Raw genomic sequence first — 27,583 nt, forward strand, 5'->3', positions numbered from 1 at the left:
CTTTTTTATTTTAATGTCCTGGGCACTGCAGAGTTCACCTCCACCCAGAAACCCACCTACATTACATGTAAAACTTTTTAAAAAAATGTTAACCAAGGCACTGCAAAGACCAACCCCATCCAAAAACCCACAAAGGCACCAACCTATATCTTTTTTTTGCCCTACGCAGTGCAGGACCCACCCCCACCCAGAACCCCACCACCAGCCAGCATTAGACTGTACACATTAAAATTTTAAAAATATATTTTACCTGGGCTGGGTAGCTGTGCTTCGGCGGTGGCAGGCACTGGTGCAGATTCAGAAAGCACTGTGCTCCGCTCCGTGTGCGCTGTTGTGGGGCCGCAGGGGAGTGCTGAGGCTAAGGCCTTGGGGGGGGGGGGGGGGGGAGATCAACAAAAATGGCTGATTCATCCATGGAAGGGTCAGTGAGGAACGCAACACCGATGGTGATGAAAGCCAGCAAATTTTCCCACGCAGCAGATCCACATGACAAAACCAGAGGACCAAATAACATGGCTTCAAAGTTTCCAGACATTATACTTACTTGTCCACGTTTAGGCAGACTGTCAGTTAAGTGAGTAAGTTTGAAGTAACTTCCCCACATGGTTTTACACATGTGAGAGCAGTGAAAGAAGCAGACTCGTGCTTTCCAAACCACCCTGGACAATTTTCAAAACACACACACACACAACAAAACACGAATTCCATTTGTAGCACTATGTAGCACAAAACAGGGACAAAAACAATCTCCTCGAGAATGAAACATCTGACAAATATTTTGTTTAAAGTTGGCATGGTCAGCTTTACATTTTCTCTGGCTCGCTGGCACAGATTTCGATGCCCTGGATCAAATTTGCACTTTCCCAAAGGGTTTTTTTTTCTTAGAGTCTAACTGGTTTCACTATACCTCACTCGGACACATATCTGTTGTAGCAAACTCTTTGGCACTTTTAAGATTCAGCAAACCTTCATTTCTGTACAGTTCTGCACATCTCCTGATACTTCAGGTTTCCTAATTCATATGTTATGTACTTGCTTTACTACGTTCCCAGTTGCGATTTGTGTATGCCGTGCTATTTTTCCCCTCTCCTGTCTTTTCATCTGTGATTACTAAATGCACTTTTTTTTGCCCCAGTAAAAAGGTTCCTATAGCAGGATTTTATTTTTGTTACACTTGTACCCCGCGCTTTCCCACTCATGGCAGGCTCAATGCGGCTTACATGGGGCAACGGAGGGTTAAGTGACTTGCCCAGAGTCACAAGGAGCTGCCTGTGCCTGCAGTGGGAATCAAACTCAGTTCCTTAGTTCCCCAGGACCAAAGTCCACCACCCTAACCACTAGGCCACTCCTCCACAACAAAGCCCAGCGTGCTTTTGTCCTTTCCCAGCCAAATGCTGCTTAGCTCTAGAATGACAAGTGGTCAAGGGACTGTTGTAAAATAATTAGCAACATTTGTTCACGGCACTTCACCCCATGATGAAACTCAGCCAGTCTGAGAAGAAAGAACGTTTGAGGATCACTCATCTTGTTTTTCCAAAACCAGTTTATCAAATGTCAGCGTCCCTCTTCTCAATGCCTCGCTCGTCTATCATAGTTGTCCATGATGAGGTGGGAGTTCGAACTGCATAATTTGGGTGGCGAGGAAGAGGTTACCCCTGGTAAGTTGCCGCTCTGCCTAGTGGTTTGGAGCTGGTGTTGGGGGGCAGCTGCACTGTGATGCCGTCATGCGCACTGTAGTGTGGAGGAGGAGCACAAAGCAGCAGATTCCAGAGTGAGACCGGATGGGGAGTGACAGAGTAGCGGTGCCGACGTGCAGTGCTACAATGCCTACGCCTACCCACTTCCGGATCAGGACCTGGCCCACACTTTTAAAAAAATGTGGTAGGTAAGAGGAAGAGGACCGGAGAGTTGTCAGTTGCGTGGGTGGGCCTGAGCTGAGGCCCACCCGTAGCTACGCCCCTGGTTTAGGAGGGAAGATAAGGAGTTCAGTTTTGGACATATTGAGTTTCAGGTGGCGGTGAAACATCCAGGTAGCAATGGACTGGATTTCTGCTGAGATTACTGGTGTGGAGAGGTAGATCTGGGAGTCATCAGCGTAAAGGTGATATTGAAAGCCGTGTGATGATCAAAGCACCAAGGGAGGAAGTACAGATGGAGAAAAGGAGAGGTCCTAGAACAGATCCTTGAGGTACACCCACTGACAGCGGGATAGAGGAAGAGGAGGAACCACCAGAGTATACATTAAAAGTACGCTGTGAGAGATAAGCAGAGAACCAGGAGAGAGCAGAATTCCGAAATCCAAGTGAGGACAGCGTGTCAAGTAGGCTGTGATCAATAGTATCAAAGGCAGCAGAAAGATCAAGAAGGAGGAGGATAGAATAGAGTCTTTTGGATTTAGCCAGGAATAGATCATCCCTTCCATCCCCTTTATCATTGTGGTCACTCTGAACCTTTTCTAATTCCACTATACCTTTGAGATATGGTGACCAAAACTGAACCTAATACTCAAGGCGAGGTGGCACCATGGAGCAATGTAGAGGACAATTCAGTCTACTATAATGCCTCTGTATTGCTCCATGGTCTACTATAATGCCTCTGTATTGCTCATTTGTGACAACTGCTAGGTTCTCTGAAGCTTGACAGCATTGGGAAACTATGGTTCATTGGGCCTCTCTCAAATGGAGATGTGCTATGTGTGTGACATGCACTGTAGAGGCCATGTGGTCCAACAACCCCAATATTTGCTGAACTATAGCCTTCTTGCTCTGGCAGGCATTCAGGGTGATGGCGATCAAGACCTTGTCTTGAACTCTATTTAAGTAGGGCTTACAAAGCAAGGGAGGCTAAAGGCTCATGCCGCTGTAAGGCGCGTTTTCTAAAGCTTTGGGGGCCATTGTTAGACATATTAACCCAAAGAGGACGGAGTCTTGTACTTAACACGTTATAACCGAGAAGCAGTCAAAGATACATATTTATGACCATATTTTTTAGAAACACACATTCGATGAGATTCAAGGAGGGAGGGGGTAATGGGGGGGGGATAAATGGATTGGGGGGGGGGGGTAGGAGCATTATAAGGAGTGTTCACTTGCTAATTTGTTATAAAAGTTCCTTTGAGTGTTGGTTTAATTGGAAGAGGAAAACACTAAGATGCAGGTTGTATATCATGTTCATTATGGCTGACAATCTTTGTTGCCACAATTAATAAGGCCAAAGGTTAATGTATACTCAAACTGCATGTAATCTGATGGCATACAGGTAGAAACAACACAATGCACAGACTGATGAACAACTGGCTATTAGAAAACCTGTTTGTTTAATTATAGATTCGCAATAGATTTACTAAATAAAGGTTTAAAGACTATATAGGACACAGTTTCATAGTTATCAGGGTATATGGTTTACATACTGTCCATCTAACAGCGAGCAGACGAGGATAATAGTCACACAATTGCTGATTGTATGGAGCCTCTTGTACTGACTGCACGAAAATTTCAAATATTTACCTGAGGATCAGATCCATAATCTGTGTGAAAATTCCATGTACAGTCATTACTAAAGCAATGCGTAAATGACATGGGGACATCCCTCCTATCAAAGAGGGGGAAGGGGATAAAATGTGATAATTGGTTGGCACTCTGTATTAGCTTAACAAAAAAAGTTTTTCTTTATGAACATTTGTACCTGTGAGGCTGTATATATATGGTCAAGTATGTATTTTATTGAAGTGTCACTAATAAAAATGTTGTAAAATAAGTAGGGCTTACAGGCTCCAATAAACTCCAATAGCTGAACGGAAAGGAGCTGGGACTTTGGGTAGTTTAGAACAAATCCTAGTAGCTTTAATACTTGAATGGTTCTCTGGCTGGTCAAGAGCACATCCAAGGACAGCCCAGGAATCAATGCAATCGTCCGAATAGGGAAACGTGCACTCCCAGCCTACACAGACATGCTGTGACTATGGCGAAGCTCTTGGTAAAGACCTGGGGAGTGGATGAGAGGCTGAAGGTCAGGACTCAATACTGGTAATGGCATTTCCCTACTTAAAATCTGAGAAAATTCCTTGAGTGGAACATATCTGTATATAAGTGTAAGCATTCATTATGTCCAGAGAAGCATAGCCTATCACTTGCCTCAATCATGGAAAGCAGGGTGCCTACAGAATACATCCTGAACTTTCTATAACCAGATATTTGTTCAGGGCCTTTAGGTCTAGGATAGAATGAAATCCATCATTTTGGAGGGTACAAGGATATACTTGGGAACAGAATCCCTTGCCATCTTTCCCTGGTGGCACTGGCTTGACTGAGTAGTCTGTAGAAGGGAAGAGTGTCAAAGTTCAGCTTATCACTTATCAAGTGGCCCCAGCTACATTACCTCCTGCACCAGATCATGCGCTCCACTAAGGACTAGGTCTAGAATTGTTCCTCCTTTTTTGGTTCCTGAACCAGCTGCTCCATAAAGCAGTCATTGATTTTATCAAGGAATGTTACCTCCTTACCATGCCCTGATATATTATATTTACCCATATAGTGGCCAGGAAGCAATATACACAGGTTCCAGAGCCTGATTTTGGTGCTTGGCAAAAGAGTAGAGGGTATTATAAAGAACAAAATTACTGAACATATACATAGGCATGGATTAACAGGACAAAGCCAACGTGGATTTATTTATTTTTATTACATTTGTACCCCGCACTTTCACACTCATGGCAGGCTCAATGCGGCTTACATGGGGCAATGGAGGGTTAAGTGACTTACCCAGAGTCACAAGGAGCTGCCTGAAGTGGGAATCAAACTCAGTTCCTCAGGACCAAAGTCCACCACCCTAACCACTAGGCCACTCCTCCACTCCAATCCCCCCTCAGGCACAGATCCAGCCAGCCACTCAAAGGGTTCCCTCCCAGGCTTGCTTGATGCTTCCAAGTTCAATGGCTCTGCTCGTGTCACTTTCTATATTATCTTCCTTGCCAATCTAAAGCCTGTAAGCTAGACTCTGGAGCTGAAGAGAACTTTACCTCCAATTCCAAGAGAAGTGTCAGCCCGAAGACTCAACCACAAGGGATGCAAGCTGCAGGTTGTGTCCCAGGGAGTCGGGTCTACTGCACCATCCCAGACCTACACCATCTGCTAGAGGTAGAGAAATACTGGAGAATTCCAGGCTGCACCAGCCTTTATATCAGTGGTATCACTGGAAAAGTTCACTATTTTCTACCTCCCTCTGTTGTTCCACTGACATCACCTGTAAAAGGGCTGGTGCAACCCTTGTGTAAGTTATTGCCCAAGCAGAATAGGTTATGACACGGAATGGAACACTAAATAAAACACTCCTTAAGAAAATCTCTGCAGAACTATCGCTACTCACCAAAGACCCCCTTGAATCAAACCTCTGTCAAAGGCTGCATCATCTTTGGCAAACATGCCAATTTTGGAGTGTGGTGATGACCATGTTGCTGCCCTACAGATATCCTCAGATGCCACCACTTGGGCCTCCGCCCAAGGCATCATATGTTCCCGCAAGTAATGTGCCCGTAATCCCTCCGGAACCAACTTGTGCAAAACAATGCAAGCCACCTCAATAGGCAACCTGATCCAGCTGGCCATCGAAGATTTGAAAGCTGCTTCACCTTTGTAAGTCCCATGGAACAAGATAAAACAGCATGTCCAACCTCCTAAATTAATTTGTGACTTCCAAATAATGCAGCAGAAATATATCCAATTTGTGAATTCTGCGTGGGTTCTTCAAAGGCAGGGAAAGACACTACCTGGTTCAGATGGAATGGAAAGACTATCTTTGACAAGAAAGACAAAACCATCCTAGTAGACACCATATCTTCTAAGAATAGTTACAGGTCCCTACAAGACATGGCCTGTAGCTGTTACTCATTTGGCTGAGCAAATGACCATCAGGAAAACAATCAGGAGTGAGATTCTTCAAGAAGGCTCACTTTGAGGATTGAAAAGGTAGTCAAGCAAAAAGATCTAGACTCAATCTGCTACATTTTCTACAAGGTGAGCTGGTTGATATTGTATCTGGATTTTCAGAAAGCATTTGACTTCATGAAAGACCCTTGAGGAAATTTTTAAAAAGCATGGTACGGGAGGCAGTTTCCTACTGTGGATTAAGAGTCCAATAAAATATACAAAACACAATAGGGTTAGAGGGCAAATATTCTGAATGGAGAAGGGTAAATAGTAGGGTTCCCCAGGGCTCTCTGTCCTGGGACCCAGTGCTGTTTAACATTTATAATGATCTGGAAACAGGAATGAGCGCGGTGATCAAATTTGCTGACTACACAGTTATTCAGTGCTGTTTAAACCATAAAGAGATTATGAAAAATTGCAAGAGGACCATATGAGTCTGGGTATCCAAATGGCAGATGATATTTAATGTGAGCAAGTGCAAGTGATGCATGTAGGGAAGAACCCAAACTAATTAAATAATCCACAGTAGAAGTCCCTGCCTAGGAAAAGAGTCTTAAGTGTCACTATGTCAAAATCCTCTGTTGTGTGTAGCCGTGGCTAAGGAAGCAAACAAAATGTTAGGAAAAGAATGGGGAAGAAAACAGGTTATGCCTTTTGTATCACAATTCTGGTCATTGCATCTCAAAAATAGATATAGGAATTAGAAGGGGATGAGACTACTTCCCTATGAGGAAAGGCTAGAGAGGCTAGGGCTCTTCAGTTCTAAGACAAGACAGCTGAAGAGACAGGATACAGGTTTATAAAATCCTGACTGGAACAGGTAGTCAAACTGCCCGTTTACTTTTTCAAAAGTACACAAGGACTAAATACTGCTGGGCAGACTTGTACGGTCTGTGCCCTGAAAAAGGCAGGTACAAATCAAGGTAAGGTATACACATATGAGTTTATCTTGTTGGGCAGACTGGATGGACCATGCAGGTCTTTTTCTGCCGTCATCTACTATGTTACTATGACTAGGGGGCACGCAATGAAGATACTAAGTAGTATATTTTCTCCAATTTTTTAAAACTATTTCTTCACTCTGTGTAATTAAGCTCTGAAATGTGTTGCCAGAGAATGTGGTAGAAGTGGTTAACAGAGTTTAAATAAGATTTGAACAAGTTCCTAAAAGAAGGGTCCATAAACCATTTTGGGATCTTGCCAGATTCTTGTGACCTGGATTGGCCACTATTGGAAAGAGGAAACTGGGTTTGATGGACCTTCGGCCTATTCCAGTGTGGCAATACTAATGTACTTATGTAGCCATGCCATGCGTCTCTTACCAAGGGCCATTCTAAAAATGCAAGTGGATTACATGTTTTCCATGTCCAAGAACTCCTTGAGATGAAATAAAAATCAAACAGCGGTTAATTGCATGTTCAAGTAGCTTGGATTAGAAAGGGAGGAAGGAGACTGGACAATAGTTGGAAAGGCAGATAGGGGCCAAAGTTGGAGTACTGTAACCACAGCATGCAGAAGTAATGTGGTAGTGGCATCAGGTCCATTAATGAAACCCTCTGATAGTTGTAGTGGGAAGTGTTGCATCATGAATTTGTTGTGGAGGTCTAGGAGCTTTCCTTTAAGAACATTCAACATGATTTACGATATTGAAACACACACAAAAATCCCCTAAGACCCCTCCTCCCCAAATAGAAACACTGCAACCATTTGCCCCCATCCTACTGCACAGCCCTTAATATACTCTAGCTTAAAAAAATGCTTTCTTCTTAGAGAATGCCAAGATTGGAAGCGTATTCCACAATGGTGAGGCAATCACTGTAAATGCATGTGATCTTCAGCAATCCATGCACAGCTCTGCTCCAGTAGGGCTTAAGATATTTACGATTTTGCTGTATACCCTGACCTTAAAGGTTTTTGGCAGGTTCCTACCATCACACTCTTCCCTAAGCCTTCCTAGTATGGAGCACCTTAAAAGCTAGTTTCATAACTTTTGTAAACTGACACAGGTCTTGCTGCTACAAGTTCTGCTAAAGCGAATGCTACATACCTGTAGAAGGTATTCTCCGAGGACAGCAGGCTGATTGTTCTCACTGATGGGTGACGTCCACGGCAGCCCCTCCAATCGGAAACTTCACTAGCAAAGTCCTTTGCTAGCCCTCGCGCGCCCGCGCGCACCGCGCATGCGCGGCCGTCTTCCCGCCCGAAACCGGCTCGAGCCGGCCAGTCCAGTATGTAGCAAGACAATACAGTTCAAGGGAAGACACAACTCCAAAGGGGAGGCGGGCGGGTTGGTGAGAACAATCAGCCTGCTGTCCTCGGAGAATACCTTCTACAGGTATGTAGCATTCGCTTTCTCCGAGGACAAGCAGGCTGCTTGTTCTCACTGATGGGGTATCCCTAGCCCCCAGGCTCACTCAAAACAACAACATTGGTCAATTGGGCCTCGCAACGGCGAGGACATAACTGAGATTGACCTAAAAAATTTACCAACTAACTGAGAGTGTAGCCTGGAACAGAACAAACAGGGCCCTCGGGGGGTGGAGTTGGATCCTAAAGCCCAAACAGGTTCTGAAGAACTGACTGCCCGAACCGACTGTCACGTCGGGTATCCTGCTGCAGGCAGTAATGAGATGTGAATGTGTGGACAGATGACCACGTCGCAGCTTTGCAAATTTCCTCCATGGTGGCTGACTTCAAGTGGGCTACCGACGCTGCCATGGCTCTAACATTATGAGCCGTGACATGACCCTCAAGAGCCAGCCCAGCCTGGGCGTAAGTGAAGGAAATGCAATCTGCTAGCCAATTGGATATGGTGCGTTTCCCTACAGCCACTCCCCTCTTGTTGGGATCAAAAGAAACAAACAATTGGGCGGACTGTCTGTGGGGCTGTGTCCGCTCCAGATAGAAGGCCAATGCTCTCTTGCAGTCCAATGTGTGCAGCTGACGTTCAGCAGGGCAGGAATGAGGACGGGGAAAGAATGTTGGCAAGACAATTGACTGGTTCAGATGGAACTCCGACACAACCTTTGGCAGAAACTTAGGGTGAGTGCGGAGGACTACTCTGTTGTGATGAAATTTGGTGTAAGGGGCCTGGGCAACCAGGGCCTGAAGCTCACTGACTCTACGAGCCGAGGTAACTGCCACCAAGAAAATGACCTTCCAGGTCAAGTACTTCGGATGGCAGGAATTCAGTGGCTCGAAAGGAGGTTTCATCAGCTGGGTGAGAACGACATTGAGATCCCATGACACTGTCGGAGGCTTGACAGGGGGCTTTGACAAAAGCAAACCTCTCATGAAGCGAACAACTAAAGGCTGTCCTGAGATCGGCTTACCTTCCACTTGGTAATGGTATGCACTGATTGCACTAAGGTGAACCCTTACGGAGTTGGTCTTCAGACCAGACTCAGACAAGTGGAGAAGGTATTCAAGCAGGGTCTGTGTAGGACAAGAGCGAGGATCTAGGGCCTTGCTGTCACACCAGACGGCAAACCTCCTCCAATGAAAGAAGTAACTTCTCTTAGTGGAGTCTTTCCTGGAAGCAAGCAAGATGCGGGAGACACCCTCTGGCAGACCCAAAGAGGCAAAGTCTACGCCCTCAACATCCAGGCCGTGAGAGCCAGGGACTGGAGGTTGGGATGCAGAAGAGCCCCTTCGTCCTGCGTGATGAGGGTCGGAAAACACTCCAATCTCCACGGTTCTTCGGAGGATAACTCCAGAAGAAGAGGGAACCAGATCTGACGCGGCCAAAAGGGAGCAATCAGAATCATGGTGCCTCGGTCTTGCTTGAGTTTCAACAAAGTCTTCCCCACCAGAGGAATGGGAGGATAAGCATACAGCAGACCTTCCCCCCAATCCAGGAGGAAGGCATCCGACGCCAGTCTGCCGTGGGCCTGAAGCCTGGAACAGAACTGAGGGACCTTGTGGTTCACCTGAGATGCGAAGAGATCCACCAGGGGGGTGCCCCACGCCTGGAAGATCTGTCGCACCACACGGGAATTGAGCGACCACTCGTGAGGTTGCATAATCCTGCTCAACCTGTCGGCCAGACTGTTGTTTACGCCTGCCAGATATGTGGCTTGGAGCACCATGCCTTGACGGCGAGCCCAAAGCCACATGCTGACGGCTTCCTGACACAGGGGGCGAGATCCGGTGCCCCCCTGCTTGTTGACATAGTACATGGCAACCTGATTGTCTGTCTGAATTTGGATAATTTGGTGGGACAGCCGATCTCTGAAAGCCTTCAGAGCGTTCCAGATCGCTCGCAACTCCAGAAGATTGATCTGTAGATCGCTTTCTTGGAGGGACCACCTTCCTTGGGTGTGAAGCCCATCGACATGAGCTCCCCATCCCAGGAGAGACGCATCCGTGGTCAGCACTTTTTGAGGCTGAGGAATTTGGAAGGGACGTCCCAGAGTCAAATTGGAGCAAATCGTCCACCAATACAGGGATTCGAGAAATCTCGTGGACAGGTGGATCACGTCTTCTAGACCCCCGGCGGCCTGATACCACTGGGAGGCTAGGGTCCATTGAGCAGATCTCATGTGAAGGCGGGCCATGGGAGTCACATGAACTGTGGAAGCCATGTGGCCCAGCAATCTCAACATCTGCCGAGCTGTGATCTGCTGGGACGCTCGCACCCGCGAGACGAGGGACAACAAGTTGTTGGCCCTCGCCTCTGGGAGATAGGCGCGAGCCGTCCGAGAATCCAGCAGGGCTCCGATGAATTCGAGTTTCTGCACTGGGAGAAGATGGGACTTTGGGTAATTTATCACAAACCCCAGTAGCTCCAGGAGGCGAATAGTCATCTGCATGGACTGCAGGGCTCCTGCCTCGGATGTGTTCTTCACCAGCCAATCGTCGAGATATGGGAACACGTGCACCCCCAGCCTGCGAAGCGCCGCTGCTACCACAGCTAGGCACTTTGTGAACACCCTGGGCGCAGAGGCGAGCCCAAAGGGTAGCACACAGTACTGGAAGTGGCGTGCGCCCAGCTGAAATCGCAGATACTGTCTGTGAGCTGGCAGTATCGGGATGTGTGTGTAGGCATCCTTCAAGTCCAGAGAGCATAGCCAATCGTTTTGCTGAATCATGGGGAGAAGGGTGCCCAGGGAAAGCATCCTGAACTTTTCTTTTACGAGATATTTGTTCAGGGCCCTTAGGTCTAGGATGGGACGCATCCCCCCTGTTTTCTTTTCCACAAGGAAGTACCTGGAATAGAATCCCAGCCCTTCTTGCCCGGATGGCACGGGCTCGACCGCATTGGCGCTGAGAAGGGCGGAGAGTTCCTCTGCAAGTACCTGCTTGTGCTGGAAGCTGTAGGACTGAGCTCCCGGTGGACAATTTGGAGGTTGAGAGGCCAAATTGAGGGTGTATCCTTGCCGGACTATTTGGAGAACCCACTGATCGGAGGTTATAAGAGGCCACCTTTGGTGAAAAGCTTTCAACCTCCCTCCGACAGGCAGGTCGCCCGGCACTGACACTTGGATGTCGGCTATGCTCTGCTGGAGCCAGTCAAAAGCTCGCCCCTTGCTTTTGCTGGGGAGCCGCGGGGCCTTGCTGATTCGCACGCTGCTGACGAGAGCGAGCGCGCTGGGGCTTAGCCTGGGCCGCAGGCTGTCGGGAAGGAGGATTGTACCTACGCTTGCCAGAAGTATAGGGAACAGTCTTCCTTCCCCCGAAAAATCGTCTACCTGTAGAGGTAGAAGCTGAAGGCTGCCGGCGGGCGAACTTGTCGAATGCGGTGTCCCGCTGGTGGAGAGACTCTACCACCTGCTCGACTTTTTCGCCAAAAATGTTATCCGCCCGGCAAGGCAAGTCCGTAATCCGCTGCTGGACTCTATTCTCCAGGTCGGCGGCACGCAGCCATGAGAGCCTGCGCATCACCACACCTTGAGCAGCGGCCCTGGACGCAACATCAAAAGTGTCATAAACTCCTCTGGCCAGGAATTTTCTGCACGCCTTCAGCTGCCTGACCACCTCCTGAAAAGGCTTGGCTTGCTCAGGGGGAAGAGCATCAACCAAGCCCGCCAACTGCCGCACATTATTCCGCATGTGTATGCTCGTGTAGAGCTGGTAAGACTGGATCTTGGACACGAGCATAGAGGAATGGTAGGCCTTCCTCCCAAAGGAGTCTAAGGTTCTAGCGTCCTTGCCCGGGGGCGCCGAAGCATGTTCCCTAGAACTCTTAGCCTTCTTTAGGGCCAAATCCACAACTCCAGAGTCATGAGGCAACTGAGTGCGCATCAGCTCTGGGTCCCCATGGATCCGGTACTGGGACTCGATCTTCTTGGGAATGTGGGGATTAGTTAATGGTTTGGTCCAGTTCGCAAGCAATGTCTTCTTCAGGACATGGTGCAAGGGAACAGTGGACGCTTCCTTAGGTGGAGAAGGATAGTCCAGGAGCTCAAACATTTCAGCCCTGGGCTCGTCCTCCACAACCACCGGGAAGGGGATGGCCGTAGACATCTCCCGGACAAAGGAGGCAAAAGACAGACTCTCGGGAGGAGAAAGCTGTCTCTCAGGAGAGGGAGTGGGATCAGACGGAAGACCCCCAGACTCCTCGTCAGAGAAATATCTGGGATCTTCCTCTTCCTCCCACGAGGCCTCACCCTCGGTGTCAGACACAAGTTCACGGACCTGTGTCTGCAACCTCGCCCTGCTCGACTCCGTGGAACCCTGTCCACGATGGGGGCGTCGAGAGGTAGACTCCCTCGCCCGCATCGGCGAAGCTCCCTCCGCCGACGTAGTCGGGGAGCCTTCCTGGGAGGTGGCCGCGGTCGGTACCGCACGCGGTACCGACGTCGGGGACCTCAACCTGGGCGATGGGCCAGCCGGCGCCACGCTCGACGGTACCGGTGGCGCAAGCACCGCCGGTACCGGAGGGGTAGGGCGCAACAGCTCTCCCAGAATCTCTGGGAGAACGGCCCGGAGGCTCTCGTTTAGAGCGGCTGTAGAGAAAGGCTGAGAGGTCGATGCAGGCGTCGACGTCAGTACCTGTTCCGGGCGTGGAGGCTGTTCCGGGCTGTCCAGAGCGGAGCGCATCGACACCTCCTGAACAGAGGGTGAGCGGTCCTCTCGGTGCCGATGCCTGCTGGGTGCCGAATCCCTCGGCGACCCAGAGCTCTCGGTGCCGACACGGGGAGGAGACCGGTGTCGATGCTTCTTCGATTTCTTCCGAAGCATGTCACCGGAGCTCCCCGGCACCGACGAGGAGGACGTCGAATCCACCCGTCGCTTCCTCGGGGCCGAGACTGAAGAAGGTCGATCTCGGGGGGGCTGTACCGCAGGAGCCCTCAGGGTAGGCGGAGACCCACCCGAGGGCTCACCGCCACCAGCAGGGGAATGGACAGCCCTCACCTGCACTCCACCCGATGCACCACCGTCCGACGACATCAGCAGACGAGGTCCTGGTACCACCGACGTCGATGCAGCTATCCGATGTCTCGGCGCCGATGCAGAGGCCCGATGCCTCGATGCACTCGATGCAGGGGCGGCCGAGAAAGATGGTCTGGACGCTGACGACGTCGATGCACTCGAAGATCCCGGTGCCGATGCCGACGAAGAGCCCGAGAACAACACGTTCCACTGGGCTAGTCTCGCTACCTGAGTCCGCCTTTGAAGCAGGGAACACAGACTGCAGTTCTGAGGGCGGTGCTCGGCCCCCAGACACTGAAGACACGACGAGTGTCGATCAGTGAGCGAGATAACCCGGGCGCACTGGGTGCACTTCTTGAAGCCGCTGGAAGGCTTCGATGTCATGGGCGGAAAAATCACGCCGGCGAAATCAAAAGCCGAAATGGCGAAATTCGAAGCACCAAATTTAGAGGGAGAAAAAATCTCGACCGAGGCCGAAAAAAGGCCTACCCCGACGACGAAAGAAAACTTACCGGGGCAAAAAAGCTGGAAGTACGGGGAGGATTTACACGAAACCCGGCGGGGGGTTTGCGGAGCACTTCCCGACTAGGACAAAGCTTTCCCGAAGGAAAAAAACACGTTCAAACAAATTGGACGCGCGAGGTCGACTTTCCGGGGCTCGACACGGCGAAAACACGACCGTACCGAGTGCGGACAAAAGAAGACTGGCCGGCTCGAGCCGGTTTCGGGCGGGAAGACGGCCGCGCATGCGCGGTGCGCGCGGGCGCGCGAGGGCTAGCAAAGGACTTTGCTAGTGAAGTTTCCGATTGGAGGGGCTGCCGTGGACGTCACCCATCAGTGAGAACAAGCAGCCTGCTTGTCCTCGGAGAATGTACAAATATTGAAGTATATGTGAATGAAGTACCTGGAACTTTAAGCGTTCTAGTAGTTGTTTCTCCTGTTCAGTGTGCATGTCTTTGTGGGACTGCTCTTCCATATTCACATCTTGCTTCTGTTTTAACTGATTCAGCAGGAACAGAATCTTAAAAAAAAGAGAGTGGGAGGAACAATGAATCAGGTGGTCGGGTAAAAAGACTCAGACACCAGGGTGACCATGCTCCAGTGACAGCAGCTCTAGATACATGCCCCCCTCCCCGGAATTATCTGGCTGGATAGCTGCTACTCCCAATATATGAAGCATTTTGAGTCTGAAGACACTGTTGTTTTACACTGATTTTTCAGCAAGACCCTCCTGCAGCACATTTATCAGGGTGGGAAAGCCACTCTCCCAAAAGCAGAAACCAATATTTTTCTAAAAGGTCCCAAGTCCAATTTAATAATGGTCTATGGACGTTTCCTTTAGGAAGCTGTCCAAACCTTTTTAAAACTCTGCTAAGCTAACCATCGTTACCACAGTCTCTGGCAACGAATTCCAGAGTTTAATTACATGTTGAGTGAAGAAAATGTTTCTCAGATTCATTTTAAATTTACTACTTTGTAGCTTCATCACATACCCCCTAGTCCTAGTATTTTAGGAAAGCATAAACGGACACTTCACGTCTACCCATTCAACTCCACTCATTATTTTATAGACCTCTATCCTATCTCCCCACAGCCACCTTTTCTCCAAGCTGAAGAGCCCTAGCCGCTTTAGCCTTTCCTCACAGGGAAGTCGTTCCATCCCTTTATCATTTTCATTGCCCTTCTCTGCACCTTTTCTAATTCCACTATATATTTTTTGAGATACGGCGACCAGAATTGAACACAACATTCGAGGTGCAGTTGCAACATAGAGCGATACAAAGGCATTATAACAGTCTCATTTTTGTTTTCCATTCCTTTCCTAATAATATCTAACATTCTACTTGCTTTCTTAGCCGCAGCAGCATACTGAGCAGAAGGTTTCAACGCATCATCAACGACGACGACACCTAGATCCCTTTCTTGGTCTGTGACTCCTAACGTGGAACCTTGAATGTCACCATTATCTCTCTCCACATACCCCTACCTCCCTAATCGTATCTTCCAATACATTTAACTCCAAAACGTTTAATGCATCTCCCCCCATCCAGACATTGTAGTTGGATCCAAACCGGCGCATGGTCAGAGATCTGAATACTCTCTGTGTGGGAATCCATCACCTGCCCCATAAACTCCTTTGGCACCATTACTACTAAGTACATAAGTATTACCATACTGGGAAAGACCAATGGTCCATCGAGCCCAGCATCCTGTTTCTAACAGTGGCCAATCCAGGTCACAAATACCCGGCAAGATCCCAAAAATGTACAAAACATTTTATACTGCTTATCCCAGAAATACTACTACTATTTAACATTTCCAGAGCGCTACAAAGTGTACGCAGCGCTGTACAAACACAGTGGATTTTCCCCATTTCTACAGCGCTACTAGACATACTCAGTGCTGTACACATTATATGCAGATACTGTCTGTCCCTAGAGGGCTGACAATCTAAGTTTTGGTACCTGGGGCAACGCAGGGTTAAGTGACTTGCCCAAGGAAACAAGGAGCTGCCAATCAAACCCAGGTTGCCAGGATCAAAGCCTGCTGCCAGGATCAAAGCCTGCTGCACTAACCATTAGGGCACTTCTCCTCCCTAAATCATCCCACCATAAATAATCAATGCATGTGTAGATCTCTTTAGAAAGAGTAAAAAATGTTTTTTTTTGTGCCGGATGCTGAATCCTCTCAACATGCAGTAAATCAAAAGCCTGGCCTGGTTTGCTTATATATTTTGGTGCAAAGTGGCAATAAAAATGCTGTTGATCCCATCCCAAGGAGTGCTGATGAATCCTTACTCCACAGCTCAATCTGGGAAATCTCTGTCTTTGCTTAGAGCTAGGTATTAGCCTCCACAGATATCACCTGCCCACCTGCCTTTTCCCATGCCAGGCTAAGTGTACTGGCTGACACCCTGAACTCATGACCAAGAAACAGATCGTAGACAAGAAGGAATCTATAACAGAGTAAAATGTTTTAACTTTTGCTTTTTAGATATCTTTCCTCTGTTAACTTTGCTCCTCTGACATACTTACTTGCAAGCATGTCACCTCCTTTTATTCCTAAACATACTTGAAATGAAGGGAGACTGGATTTACTTGCCTAGCTGGTGCCTGCTCCCAAATGAACCAGCTGCCATGTTGAACTGTCATTATGTACCTGCAGCATGTTATCTCCATTCTCCCCCCGCCCCCCACCAAGGACATGCTGGAAACAAATGGAGGGAAAGAGAAAGAGCAGTGTGATCACTTTAGATGTCCTGATCAAGCCTTAATCCAACACCGTAACATAGGAGACCAGGAGGCAGTCTGAAAAGAGGCTATGCTGAAGGAACTTACCCCGATCCTCCCAAAAGTAGGAGAAGTCGACAAGCACTGCAACCATAAACCCTACAAAGACCGGATGGAGAAGGGACCTGGCTCAACTGGGTTTGGACCCCTTGGGCTCTGTGGATTGGCCTCTGCAAAGCCTAGCCCTCTAGTCTTTCAATTTGGGGGGGGGGGGGGGGGAGGAAACCAGACCCCAAGGACTATTGCCTGCAGCACCCCATGAACTGTCTACAGTTTTCCTGGGAGGAAAGCTAGTAGCATCTGCACCAGCTGGTGAAGCCAGAGAAATACCGAGCAGCTAAAGGCAGCACCAGCCCCCTATAGGAGAAGTGAAGCAATCTATGAGCTGTTTGTCTGGGTCCATCTGCTGGCAAAAAGACAACCTACTTGACTGGACTGGCACAGATGATACAGAAGTAATTTTGTAATGAAAGAAAAGGAATGAAAGGAAAAATAGCCTTGTCTGTATCTAGTAGTGTATCCTTGGGCTTTCTAGCTGACACCGGGGCCAGCTCTATTACATTATGGTGCCATCAGCCTTCACTCAACTACCTAAGATTTCTTTCTACTTTTTCAGCCCTCAATTCAGCTCAATCAGGCTGAGAGCCCTAAACCAGGGGCCACAAGTCATGACTCCCTCCTGAACCTACCTAATCCAGACAGTAAGCTGGTTTTTAGATTATAAGCTCTTCAAGCAGGGACTGTCCTTCCATGTTAAATTGTACAGCGTTGCGTAACCCTAGTAGTGCTTTAGAAATGTTAAGTAGTAGTAGTAGTAGTAGTCTCACCACTGATCAATAGTGAACACACCCCACCCACAAGTCATAAGGGGTTGAGAAAGCTGCTTCGGCAGCATCCCCAACCACTAAGACTAGAAGACCCAATCTAAATTGAACCCAGGTCATCCATGTGGCAGAATACGTCACTTACCACCAAGCAGTCAGGCTGACCCCTGTAACAAGGTGGGTTTCTGAGCCTGAAAACTTAATTATTTCATGAAGTGTATTTCTCTTAATTGCCAGCAGATGGCACTCATTTTGAGTTTTAAAGCTGTTGCAGAAAAGACTTTCCCAGTTTAAGCTTATGGAAAGGCAGTTCGCAGGAAGGGCAGCTACTTCCAAAATTGATGCCCAGGGCTCCGATTGGCCCTGTATTTCAAATCTAGCCTGAAGGTTCTAGACCTTACCTAGTCTCAGCCAGAGAGCAGAGTGAGAAAGATCTCTTTACTGAGGTCCTGTAAGCAGTTATATTTTATAACCTGTGAAAAGCTATATTTCCTGAACTCCCCAGGTAGTAAATAGATGTTTAGATAGTTTTATAATAATTGATCCATATTCAGTTACCTGGTTTTGTTTGTTGATTTCAAATGTTTCTGTTCACTGTTCAAGTTCTGTGACAATAACACCTTTCCATCTAAATCCTCATTTACCCTCAACTTATTATCGACTGTATCTAAGATTATGTAATGACTATATCATATTAACACCCTGTAAGCCACATTGAGCCTGCAAAAAGGTGGGATAATGTGGGGTACAAATGCAATAAACAAACATTATTAGTTTATTGTCTCTGCTGCCCAGGACCAACTAAGAATCCTGGTTTGTGTTTTGCGGTCCGTGGGTGCTTTCTAGTAACTGTGGGTCCCCTGAAGCATGGCTCCAGCATCCTAGAAATTACCAAGGAATAACCTGAGAGCGAGAGACTAGTCCAGAGGCAAGTGGGACCCAGTCGGTGGGAGGAGAGTGCTAGTATAGATCACATGCCCAGGTGCAGGCAGGCCTGAGCAGTGCTGGGGACAGACCCTCCAGGTAGCCGCAGGGTTAACCCCAGGCAGGTGCTAGGCGTTGTGACAACCCCTTTAAAAGAATGTTTAAGCCTAGAATGCAGTACTTGAGATGTGCCCAGATTCTGGCAACTCCTTTTCCAGAGCAAAAGTAAAATTTCAGTTTCATACCTTTTCCTCATGCTGCTGTTCTAGCTGCATGAGTTGACACTGGTGATCCGTTGCCATCTCAGCCATCTGACTTCGATCCTCAAAGATGGTTTTCTGCAAGTCTGCACACAGACCATTACTCTGCTTCAGGGCACTCTCCAACTTACTGCTCTGCACTTTGGAAGAAACCAGCTGCAAAGACAGACAGCAAGAGCAAAAAATATGGGATAATATGGGATTTGGGCATCACAGCCTTATCATGCTCAGGACAACATGCTGTGGAAGGATATACAACAGTCCCAGCACACAAGCATTCAATGTGCAATCACACTTATAAATGCTTTCATAACATTAAACGGGTCTCGATGGTGACTATTTCACATGAGCTCACTCCACCCATGGCTCGCTTGCCTCCTCGATGGTCCCTTATCTTAAGCACATGAGCAATATTGTGCATCTTTATATCATTAAAAATACTAAAAGTATGTAACAGAGTACAGGAACCAGATGACAAAACACGAACATGCACCATGTTTTGCTCAACGCTGCCTCAGGGTGTGGTCCAATATCAGTGTTTCCAGAAGTTCCCAATGGGCTGGGTGGACTGTGCTCATGTGAAACAAGTTACCATTGAAAAAGTTATGAAAGCATTTATAGGTGTGATCACACATAATGCTTGTGTGCTGAGATTGTGCTATATGATTTTGGTATCCCTGCATGAAAAGATTAGACCATTAAAGTGATTCATCCTGTGGAAGGATTTAGGTCACATGCAAAAACAAGCGAAAACTAAAGTTTAAGGCTTTTTGTCCAGGATTGGCCACTGTTGGAAGGATTCTGGGCTAGATGGACCATTGGTCTGGCCCAGTATGGCTATTCTCAATTTTTATCTGAATTGTCTATTGGAGCAAGAGCACATGAGTCCTGTGGAAGCTGCCCCCCCCCCCCCCCCCCCCCCCCCCAATCTAATGCAGCTATCAGTGAATCCTCAGTCAGAAGCAACAGATTGCAAAACTCCAGTCAGTAGTGCTGCTGTTATATAGCTACATTTCATCTTAGTGATTGCTACCTTCACGGCTTCCTCAGCTACTGGTGGCTGAGCAACAGAACCTTGATCACCACAAAACCACTGCAGCCACAATGTAGAGAATAAATGCTACAGCTCAGAATTTAGTGAACTGAACCCTAATGAATTTCAGATATTTTTACACACAGGGGATACCACGCCAGGTGAGCAGAGTGGAAGGGGGTGGGGGTAGGGTGGTAGAGATAGCACATAATTGCATACAGGATACAGGTAGATCTCAAGGTAACATCGTAATTTACTTTGAGATCTACCACCCATATGCAACTACATATTAACTAGCTCCACTACCCTGCCGCCCCCCCCCCCCCCCCCCATGCCTCCACTCTGCTCACCTGGTGTGGTGTCCCCTTGTCTAAAATACGAAGAATGCAGGCCCCATCCTTTCTATGCAGAATAGACTATGGGGCTCATTTTCAAAGCTTAGACTTACAAAGATCCATATGGAATGAGCTCCAAATGTAAACTGCCACATGCTCTTGGGCCTTATTCAAATTTAGACTAAAATCCCCCCCTCCTTACTTTTGAGGCTGTTTTTATATCTTAACCCCTAGAATCAGACTGTCCAGCAATCAGCCAGCAGGGAAAAAGTTTGGCTTGGTAGTGTAATCTAAGGATGTATGATGTAAAACCCTGAATCTTTGGTTCTGCCTTGAAGAGCAGACAGATGCAGGCTTCTTAGAAAGAGAAATGACGGCAGATAAAGACTGTCCTAGTTTGCCTAACCATACCAACTACTAAAGCTCCCTTCCACTCCTTTCAGAGATCCTCATCACCACCTCCGCTGGGAGGCTGTTCCATGCATCCACCACCCTTTCCGTAATAACATTTCCTTAGATTACTCTCCAGTATAACCCCTTTCACCTTCCTCCTATGCCCCCTTGTTCCAGAAGTTCCTTTCCATTCAAAGGGGCTTAATATTATGAATATATTTAAATGTTTCATACTCTGCTTTCCTTCCAATGTATACATCTTGAGGTCTTTTAAGTCTGCCCACATATGTTTTATGATGAAGACTACCGACTATTTAGAATAACTAGTGTGTTCTTTACTCAAGAATTTGTTAGTTACATAAATCAAAATAAGCAAAGAACAGCAGCAAGCTTATTTCCCACACTATGGATAATGTAAACAATCAGATTTCGAGTTTTACAACAGAGAAGTAAAGAAAAGAAGTTTCAGATGAGGGGCTATTACAAGAAGAAGTAGAAGCAATCCGGTACGCAATCCAACTCCTCTTACCTGTCCGATGAGGTACTTAACGGCGCATTTTGCTTCAACAATGGTGACAATCATGTCCCAGCGTTGTTTCACTCGATCCTCACTGTCTGCGTCTAGCAGCTTCTGTTGTAAGTCAGCAATCTGGGCACTCCTTCAGAGGGAGGGAAACAATGGACATAAGCTGTCAAATGCCTGGGTACAGGGACAACTTTTAACACCCATCCTATATCCACCAGAAGATAAATTTGGAACATGTTTAGTATCAAAAGAAAAGTTGGAGCTCGGGATATGAAAGCTGAGTTTTAGTAAGCTCAGATAGTGGCTACTCACTTTTGAGTGCCCAGTAATGTTCTGAGTACAAGATAAAGCAAATTGGTTTCTGTAGACAGCAGAATTAATTAGGCACAGAAGTGGGTGACATCACATAGTATGAGATGAAGAGCCCTCCCAAAGTTCAGTGTAAAAATTGAGCACACATGGCTTCCAGTGTGCAAGGGTTTAGTTTTCCTTTTATCCCCAGTTTCATAGCTAAAGTAGTACAATTTGAAGAGGTGTGAAGGATTATGTGCCTGATTAAATCCTGTTCATAGAAAAAGCAAAGACATATACCTGCAACAGGTGTTCTCCAAGGACAGGACATTCATTCTTATATGTGGGCGTCATCCAGGTCACCTGGTGCAGAGCTTAAATAAAGCTAATACAGCTTTACGAGCACATGCACCAGTGCTTTCCCGCCCACTGCAAGCACAGCAGTACAACAACATAGCATGGAGTATGTGGGAATGAATGGTCTGCTGTCCGGTAAGTATTTTCACTTTCTCCGAGGACAAGGCGGCCATATTCTCAAATGTGGGAATCCCTAGCTACCAGGCTCACCAAAAACCACCACAGGTAAATTGGACCTTCCAACGGTGAGGGCAAAAAGCGAAGATACTTATCAGTAGCAGGTATTCTCCGAGCACAGCAGGCTTCGTATTCTCACAAGTGGGTGACGCCGATCCGTGTTGACTGGTCTGGCTTTTGCTATAGTAAAAGAGAGCTTTGTGGAGTGCGAGCCACACTCCACCCCGCATGCACGAGTGCCTTCCCACCCGTCACATGAATGCAGTCTTCCTCAGTTTAATACTAAAGTAAAAATAACCAAGGAGAAAACATGCAAGGGGAGGTGGGAGGGATTGTGAGAATATGAAGCCTGCTGTCCTCAGAGAATACCTGCTACAGGTAAGTATCTTCGCTTTCTCCAAGGACAAGCAGGCTTCTATCTTCTCACAAGTGGGGAAACCCTAGCATCCAGGCTCACCCAAAACAACACTGGTCAACTGAGCCTCGAGGACATAACAAATTAACCTGAAACTATATACAATCTGAATGAGGATGCAGCCTGGAACAGTAAAATGGGTCTAGGAGGGTGGAGTTGGATTCTAGACCCCAAACAGATTCTGTAACACTGACTGCCTGAACCGACTATCGTGTCGGATATTCTGCTTAAGGCAGTAATGTGATGTGAGTGGGTGGACTGAAGGCCACATCGCAGCCTTGCAAATTTCTTCAATGGAGGCTGACCTCAAGTGGGCTACCGATGCAGTCATGGCTCTGACATTATGAGCTGTGACATGACCCTCCAAGGCCAGTCCAGCCTGGGCATAAGTGAAGGAAATGCAATCTGCCAGCCAAATTGAAATGGTCTATTTCCCAATGGCGACCCACATCCTATTGGGATCAAAACAAAAAGCTGGGTGAAGTGGGGCCTGGACCACTCCATGTAGTAGGCCAATGCTTTCTTGCAATCCAAGGTGTGCAAGCTGCTTTCGCCAGGATGGGCATGAAGCTGGAAAAAGAATGTTGGCAAAACAATCTACTTGTTCAGATGGAACTCAGACACCACCTTCGGCAGGAACTTAGGGTGTGTGCAGAGGACTACTCTGTGATGATGAAACTTAGTATAAAGTGGATCCACTACTAAGGCCTGAAAGCTCACTGACCCTACGAGCTGAACAGCCACCAAGAAAATGACCTATTTAAATACATATTGCTGTTTAATTGTTATTCCAATCTTACTCTTCAATTTGCAAAATTATATTTCTCGCATTGTAGCTTTACTACAGTATTATGTAAGCCACTCTGAGCCTGCAACCAGTGGGAAAGTGTGGGATACAAATGTAATAATAAATAAATTTGTTACATTTATATCCCACATTTACCCACCTGTTTGTAGGCTCAATGTGGCTTACATAGTACCGGAGAGGTTGTTACAGACTCCGGTGTAAACACTTGTAGGTCAAGTATTTCAGATGGTAGGAATTCAGTGGCTCAAAAGGAGCTTTCATCAGCTGGGTGAGAATGACATTGAGATCATTGAGGGAGGCTTTTGTCAAGAGTAAAACCACTCATGAAGCAAACAACTAAAGGCTGTCCAGAAATGGGCTTACCTTCTATACTTTGATAAGAATTAATTGCACTAAGATGAACCCTTACAGAGTTGGTCTTGAGACCAGACTGATAGGTGTAGAAGGTATTCAAGCAGGGTCTGTATAGGGAAGTAAGTGCATCTAGAGCCTTGCTCTCACACCAGACAGCAAACCTCCTCCATTTAAAAGAGTAACAGTGAAATCTTTCCTGGAAGCCAGTGAGACTCAAGACAAGTGAATTCTAGGCTTTCAACATCCAAGCTGTGACAGCCAAAGAATGGAGATTGGGATGTAGAAGTGACCCCTTGTTCTTTATGATGAGGGTCGGAAAACACTCCAATCTCCACGGTTCCTCGGAGGATAATTCCAGAAGAGGGAACTATATCTGCCGTGGCCAATACTGCGCAATCAGAATCATGGTTCCAAGGTCTTGCTTGAGTTTCAACAAAGTTTTTCCCAATAGAGGTATAGGAGGATACACATTCAGAAGACCTGCCTCCAACTGAGAAGGAAGGCATCCGACGCTAGTCTGTCATGGGCCTGGAGCAGAACCGAGGGACTTTGTTATTGGAATGAGTGGCGAAGAGATCCACTGAGGGGTTGCCCCACACACGGAAGATCTTACAGGCAATGCCAATGTCGAGTGACCACTAGAGTGGCTGCATGACACTGCTCAGTCTGTCAGCCAGGCTGTTGGATTTGCCTACCAGGTAAGTGGCCTTGAGAAGCATCCAATGCTGGACTGCCCAGTGCCACATCCAGCCATCCTCCTGACACAGTGGGCATGATTCGGTACCCCCCTACTTGTTGGGTTTTGTACATTGTATCCTGATTGTCAATTTAAATGAGTACAATTTGGTTGGAAAGCTCATCTCAAAGCCTTTAGAGCATTCCAGATTGCCCATAGCTCCAGGAGGTTGATCTGAAGAGCTGATTCCTTAACCAACCAAGCACTCTGAGTGTGAAACCCATCCAACATGATCTTCCTACCCCAGGCAGGATGCATCTGTCATCAGCACCCTCTGGGGCTGAGGAATTTGTAATCGAAGTCCCATAGTCAAATTGGACCAAACTGTCCATCAAAGCAGAGACTGAACCAACTTTGGTGTTACTTGGATAACATCTGCTAGGGAAGCTAGGGTCCACTGGGCATGACATGGACAGTGGAGACCATGTGGCCTAATAACCTCAACATCTTCCAAGCTGTGACCTGCTGGCTGGCTTGGACCTGAGTGGCAATAGCAACAAGTGTCTCCACCCTTAGCACAAGGAGAAAAGTCTACTCCTACTGTGTGTCTAAAGCACGGCTCCTATGAGAACTCCAGTTGTTGAATTGGATGGAGATGGGACTTAAAGTAGTTTAAAACAAAACCTAGTAGCAACACACGAATAGTTCTTTGCATGGACTCCTGAGCACTGTCCGACACTCTTCAGCCAATTGTCCAGGTAGGGGAACAAGTGGACTTGGTATGCTTAGCAACGCTGCGACTACTGCAAGACATTTGGTGAAAACCCTGGGAGCCGACACAAAGCCAAAAGGCAACATGCAGTATTGGAAGTGATGTGTCCCCAGCCGAAACTGAAGATACTTCCTGTGACCTGGAAGTATTGGGGTGTGTGTTTAAGCATCCTTTAAGTCCAGAGAGTACAGCCAATCTTTTTCCTAACTCATGGGGAGAAGGGTGCCCAGACAAACCATCCTGAAGGCTTCTTTGATCAGGAATTCATTCAGGGCCCTTAGGTCTAGGATGGGACGCATCCCCACTGTTTTGTTTGGCACAAGTAAGTACCTGGAATAGAATCCCTTCCTTTCTTCCCCTGGTGGAATGGGTTCAACCACATAGGCCTTTAGAAGGATAGAGAGTTCATCTGCAAGTACCGTGCTGAGAGCTGAAGCGAGACGCTCTTGATGGGCAATTTTGTGGTCTGACGCCAATTCAGGGTGTAACCGAGATGGACTATTTGAAAACCCCACTGGTCGAAGGTTACAAGGGGCCTCTTTCCTGGAAAAATAAATTTAGCCTCTCCCCAATTAGTAGGCCTCCCAGAACGGTCAGTTCTACTGTAGGTATGCTCTGCAGGAGCCAGTCATAAGCTCATCCCTGGCTTTGACTGGAGAGTTGGCTAGGCCGTGGGTGCATCTTGTTGATGAACGAGTCTGCAGGGACTGAACCTGCTGAGGCTGGCGAGAAGGAGCATGCCTATATCTGACAAAAAACCTACTAGATGAGGAGAAAGGTGTAGAAGACATCTGAGAGACAGTGTCAATGGTGTAAATGTGTTTCTTCACGAGGTCAGCAACCTTCTCCAGCTTGTTTCCAAAAAGGCTCTCTCCCCAGCAAATGACATCTGCCAACCTCTGCTGGACTGCAGGGTTTACAGACAACCTTGAGAGTCTGCAAATTGCTATACTATGGGCAGAGATCCTGGACGCCACATCAGAGATGTCATAAGTGTCCGTGGCCAAGAACTTTCTATACACCTTCTGTCGCTTGACCAGCCTGCTCCAGTGGGAGAGAACCCGCCAAACCAGACATACTGTGCACCAAATTCCACAGTATAGGCTCATGTATGGGACTGAATATGGGAGATGAGCATAGAGGCCCAATACATCTTCCACCCCCAAAAATCTAGGGTTCTAGCTTCTCTGCCAGGGGGCATCGAAGTTTTAGTCTTGTGTGGATTCCACCAGGGAATTATGACTACTACTACTTATTTCTATAGCGCTACTAGACATACACAGCGCTTGTCAAACTCTGGAGAGCTCTAATACATGGCCTCTATCTTCTTGGGCTGGAAAAAGAACTGATAGAGGGGACTCCTAGTTCTTCACCTGCACATCTTTTAGGATCCAGTGAAGGGGGACGGTCATAGCCTCTCTCTAGGAGGAAATTTGTAGTCCAGTACCTCAAACATCTCAACCCTGAGCTCGTCCTCCCATCTGCAAATGAATGGAAATTGCAGCCGCCATTTCCCATACAAAACCTGGGAAGGAAAGGAACTCAAGATAGGACAGCATAGGATTTCTCCTCCAAGAAGTACCATGGATCCTAAAACTCCCACAAACGCTCCTCATAGGTGTCGGCAACAAACTCCTCTTGGGAGGGCAGAGACCAAGCCTGCCTCAAAACAAAGGAACCATGTCTCTGAGATGGGCATCGAGGCGTCAGCTCTGCCCTTGACTCTGGTGAAGGGGGTCCAACACTGGAAGCGCTCAACAATGGTGCTGCACATGCCACTGGCATCAGAGACCCCACTACAGGCTGAGGGTCTTGCGGGGCAGCAGCAAGAGGCACGGCTGGTTTAAGCACCCCAAATGCCGTTGCACACTGTTAACATCTCTAAGTGCTCATGGAGTATGGCCTGGATGCATTCATCGGAGAATGAAGAGACATTGCTGGTCCCATTCTCTTGCGGCTGGCCAGAATGCACTCATGCATACGAGGTGGAGACACTGTGCTCTTGTATGGGAAATGGTGGCTGCTATTCCCATTCATTTGGAGATGGAGGATGAGCCCAGGGCTGAGATGTTTGAGGTCCTGGACTACAAATTTCCTCCTAGAGAGAAATTGTGACCGTCCCCCTATACCGGATCCTAAAGAATGTGAACGTGGATGAGAACAGCTTAGAGGCAAGTAACTTTGCTTTCTCCATGGAAAGCAGAATACAACTGGACAATTCAACTTTGTACATGAGTCTACAAGAGGTGCTAAAAGAGAGGACTTCCAGAGAAACAAAAACTTCACTGGTGAGTATTTTACTTGCTGCAAAATTACAATTAAGCTTGGGAAAAGGTAAACAAAACAATCCTAGATTATCTATCTATGGAATAGCTGGTTCAGGAACCAACAAGAGGGGGAGCAATTCCAGATTCTAATCTCTAGTGGGCAACATGATCTGGTGCAAGACGTAATAGTGCTGGGGCCACTTAACAGTGATTATAACATGATCAAATTTGATTTAATAACTGAAGTACACACAGGAAACCTAACATACATTAGAATTTAACTTTCAATAAAGACTGAAAATGAGGAAAATGATCAAAATCGTAGAGGAACAGCTGCATAGGTCAAAAATTTATATCAGGTGTGGATGTTCAAAAATACCATTCTGAAAGCCCAGACAAGATATATTCCAAATATTAAAAAACTGGAAGGCCAAACAGCTGGAATGGTTAAAAAGCAATGTGAAGGACGCTATTAGAGCTAAAAGAATATCCTTCAGAAAATGGGAGGATCTGACTGAAGATAATTGGAAACAGCATTAGGAATGGGACGACAGATACAAAGCACTGATAAGGCAAAGAGACT

General features: G+C 47.2%; 1 protein-coding gene across 1 annotated transcript in view; it reads right to left on the reverse strand.

Annotated features, from left to right (window-relative positions):
- The window catches only part of KIF4A (kinesin family member 4A), a 114,524-nt gene that overhangs the window by 16,321 nt on the left and 70,620 nt on the right, over window positions 1-27,583 (reverse strand). The window contains exons 13-15 of the mRNA XM_030209792.1: window positions 20,887-21,016; window positions 18,582-18,752; window positions 14,203-14,319 (exon numbers count right to left, since the gene is read on the reverse strand). Of these exons, the coding sequence (XP_030065652.1) occupies window positions 14,203-14,319; window positions 18,582-18,752; window positions 20,887-21,016 (418 nt within the window). The remainder of the gene's footprint in view (window positions 1-14,202; window positions 14,320-18,581; window positions 18,753-20,886; window positions 21,017-27,583) is intronic.

This window comes from Microcaecilia unicolor, chromosome 7 (genome assembly GCF_901765095.1).
Source record: "Microcaecilia unicolor chromosome 7, aMicUni1.1, whole genome shotgun sequence".
In the NCBI taxonomy this organism is placed as follows: domain Eukaryota; kingdom Metazoa; phylum Chordata; class Amphibia; order Gymnophiona; family Siphonopidae; genus Microcaecilia; species Microcaecilia unicolor.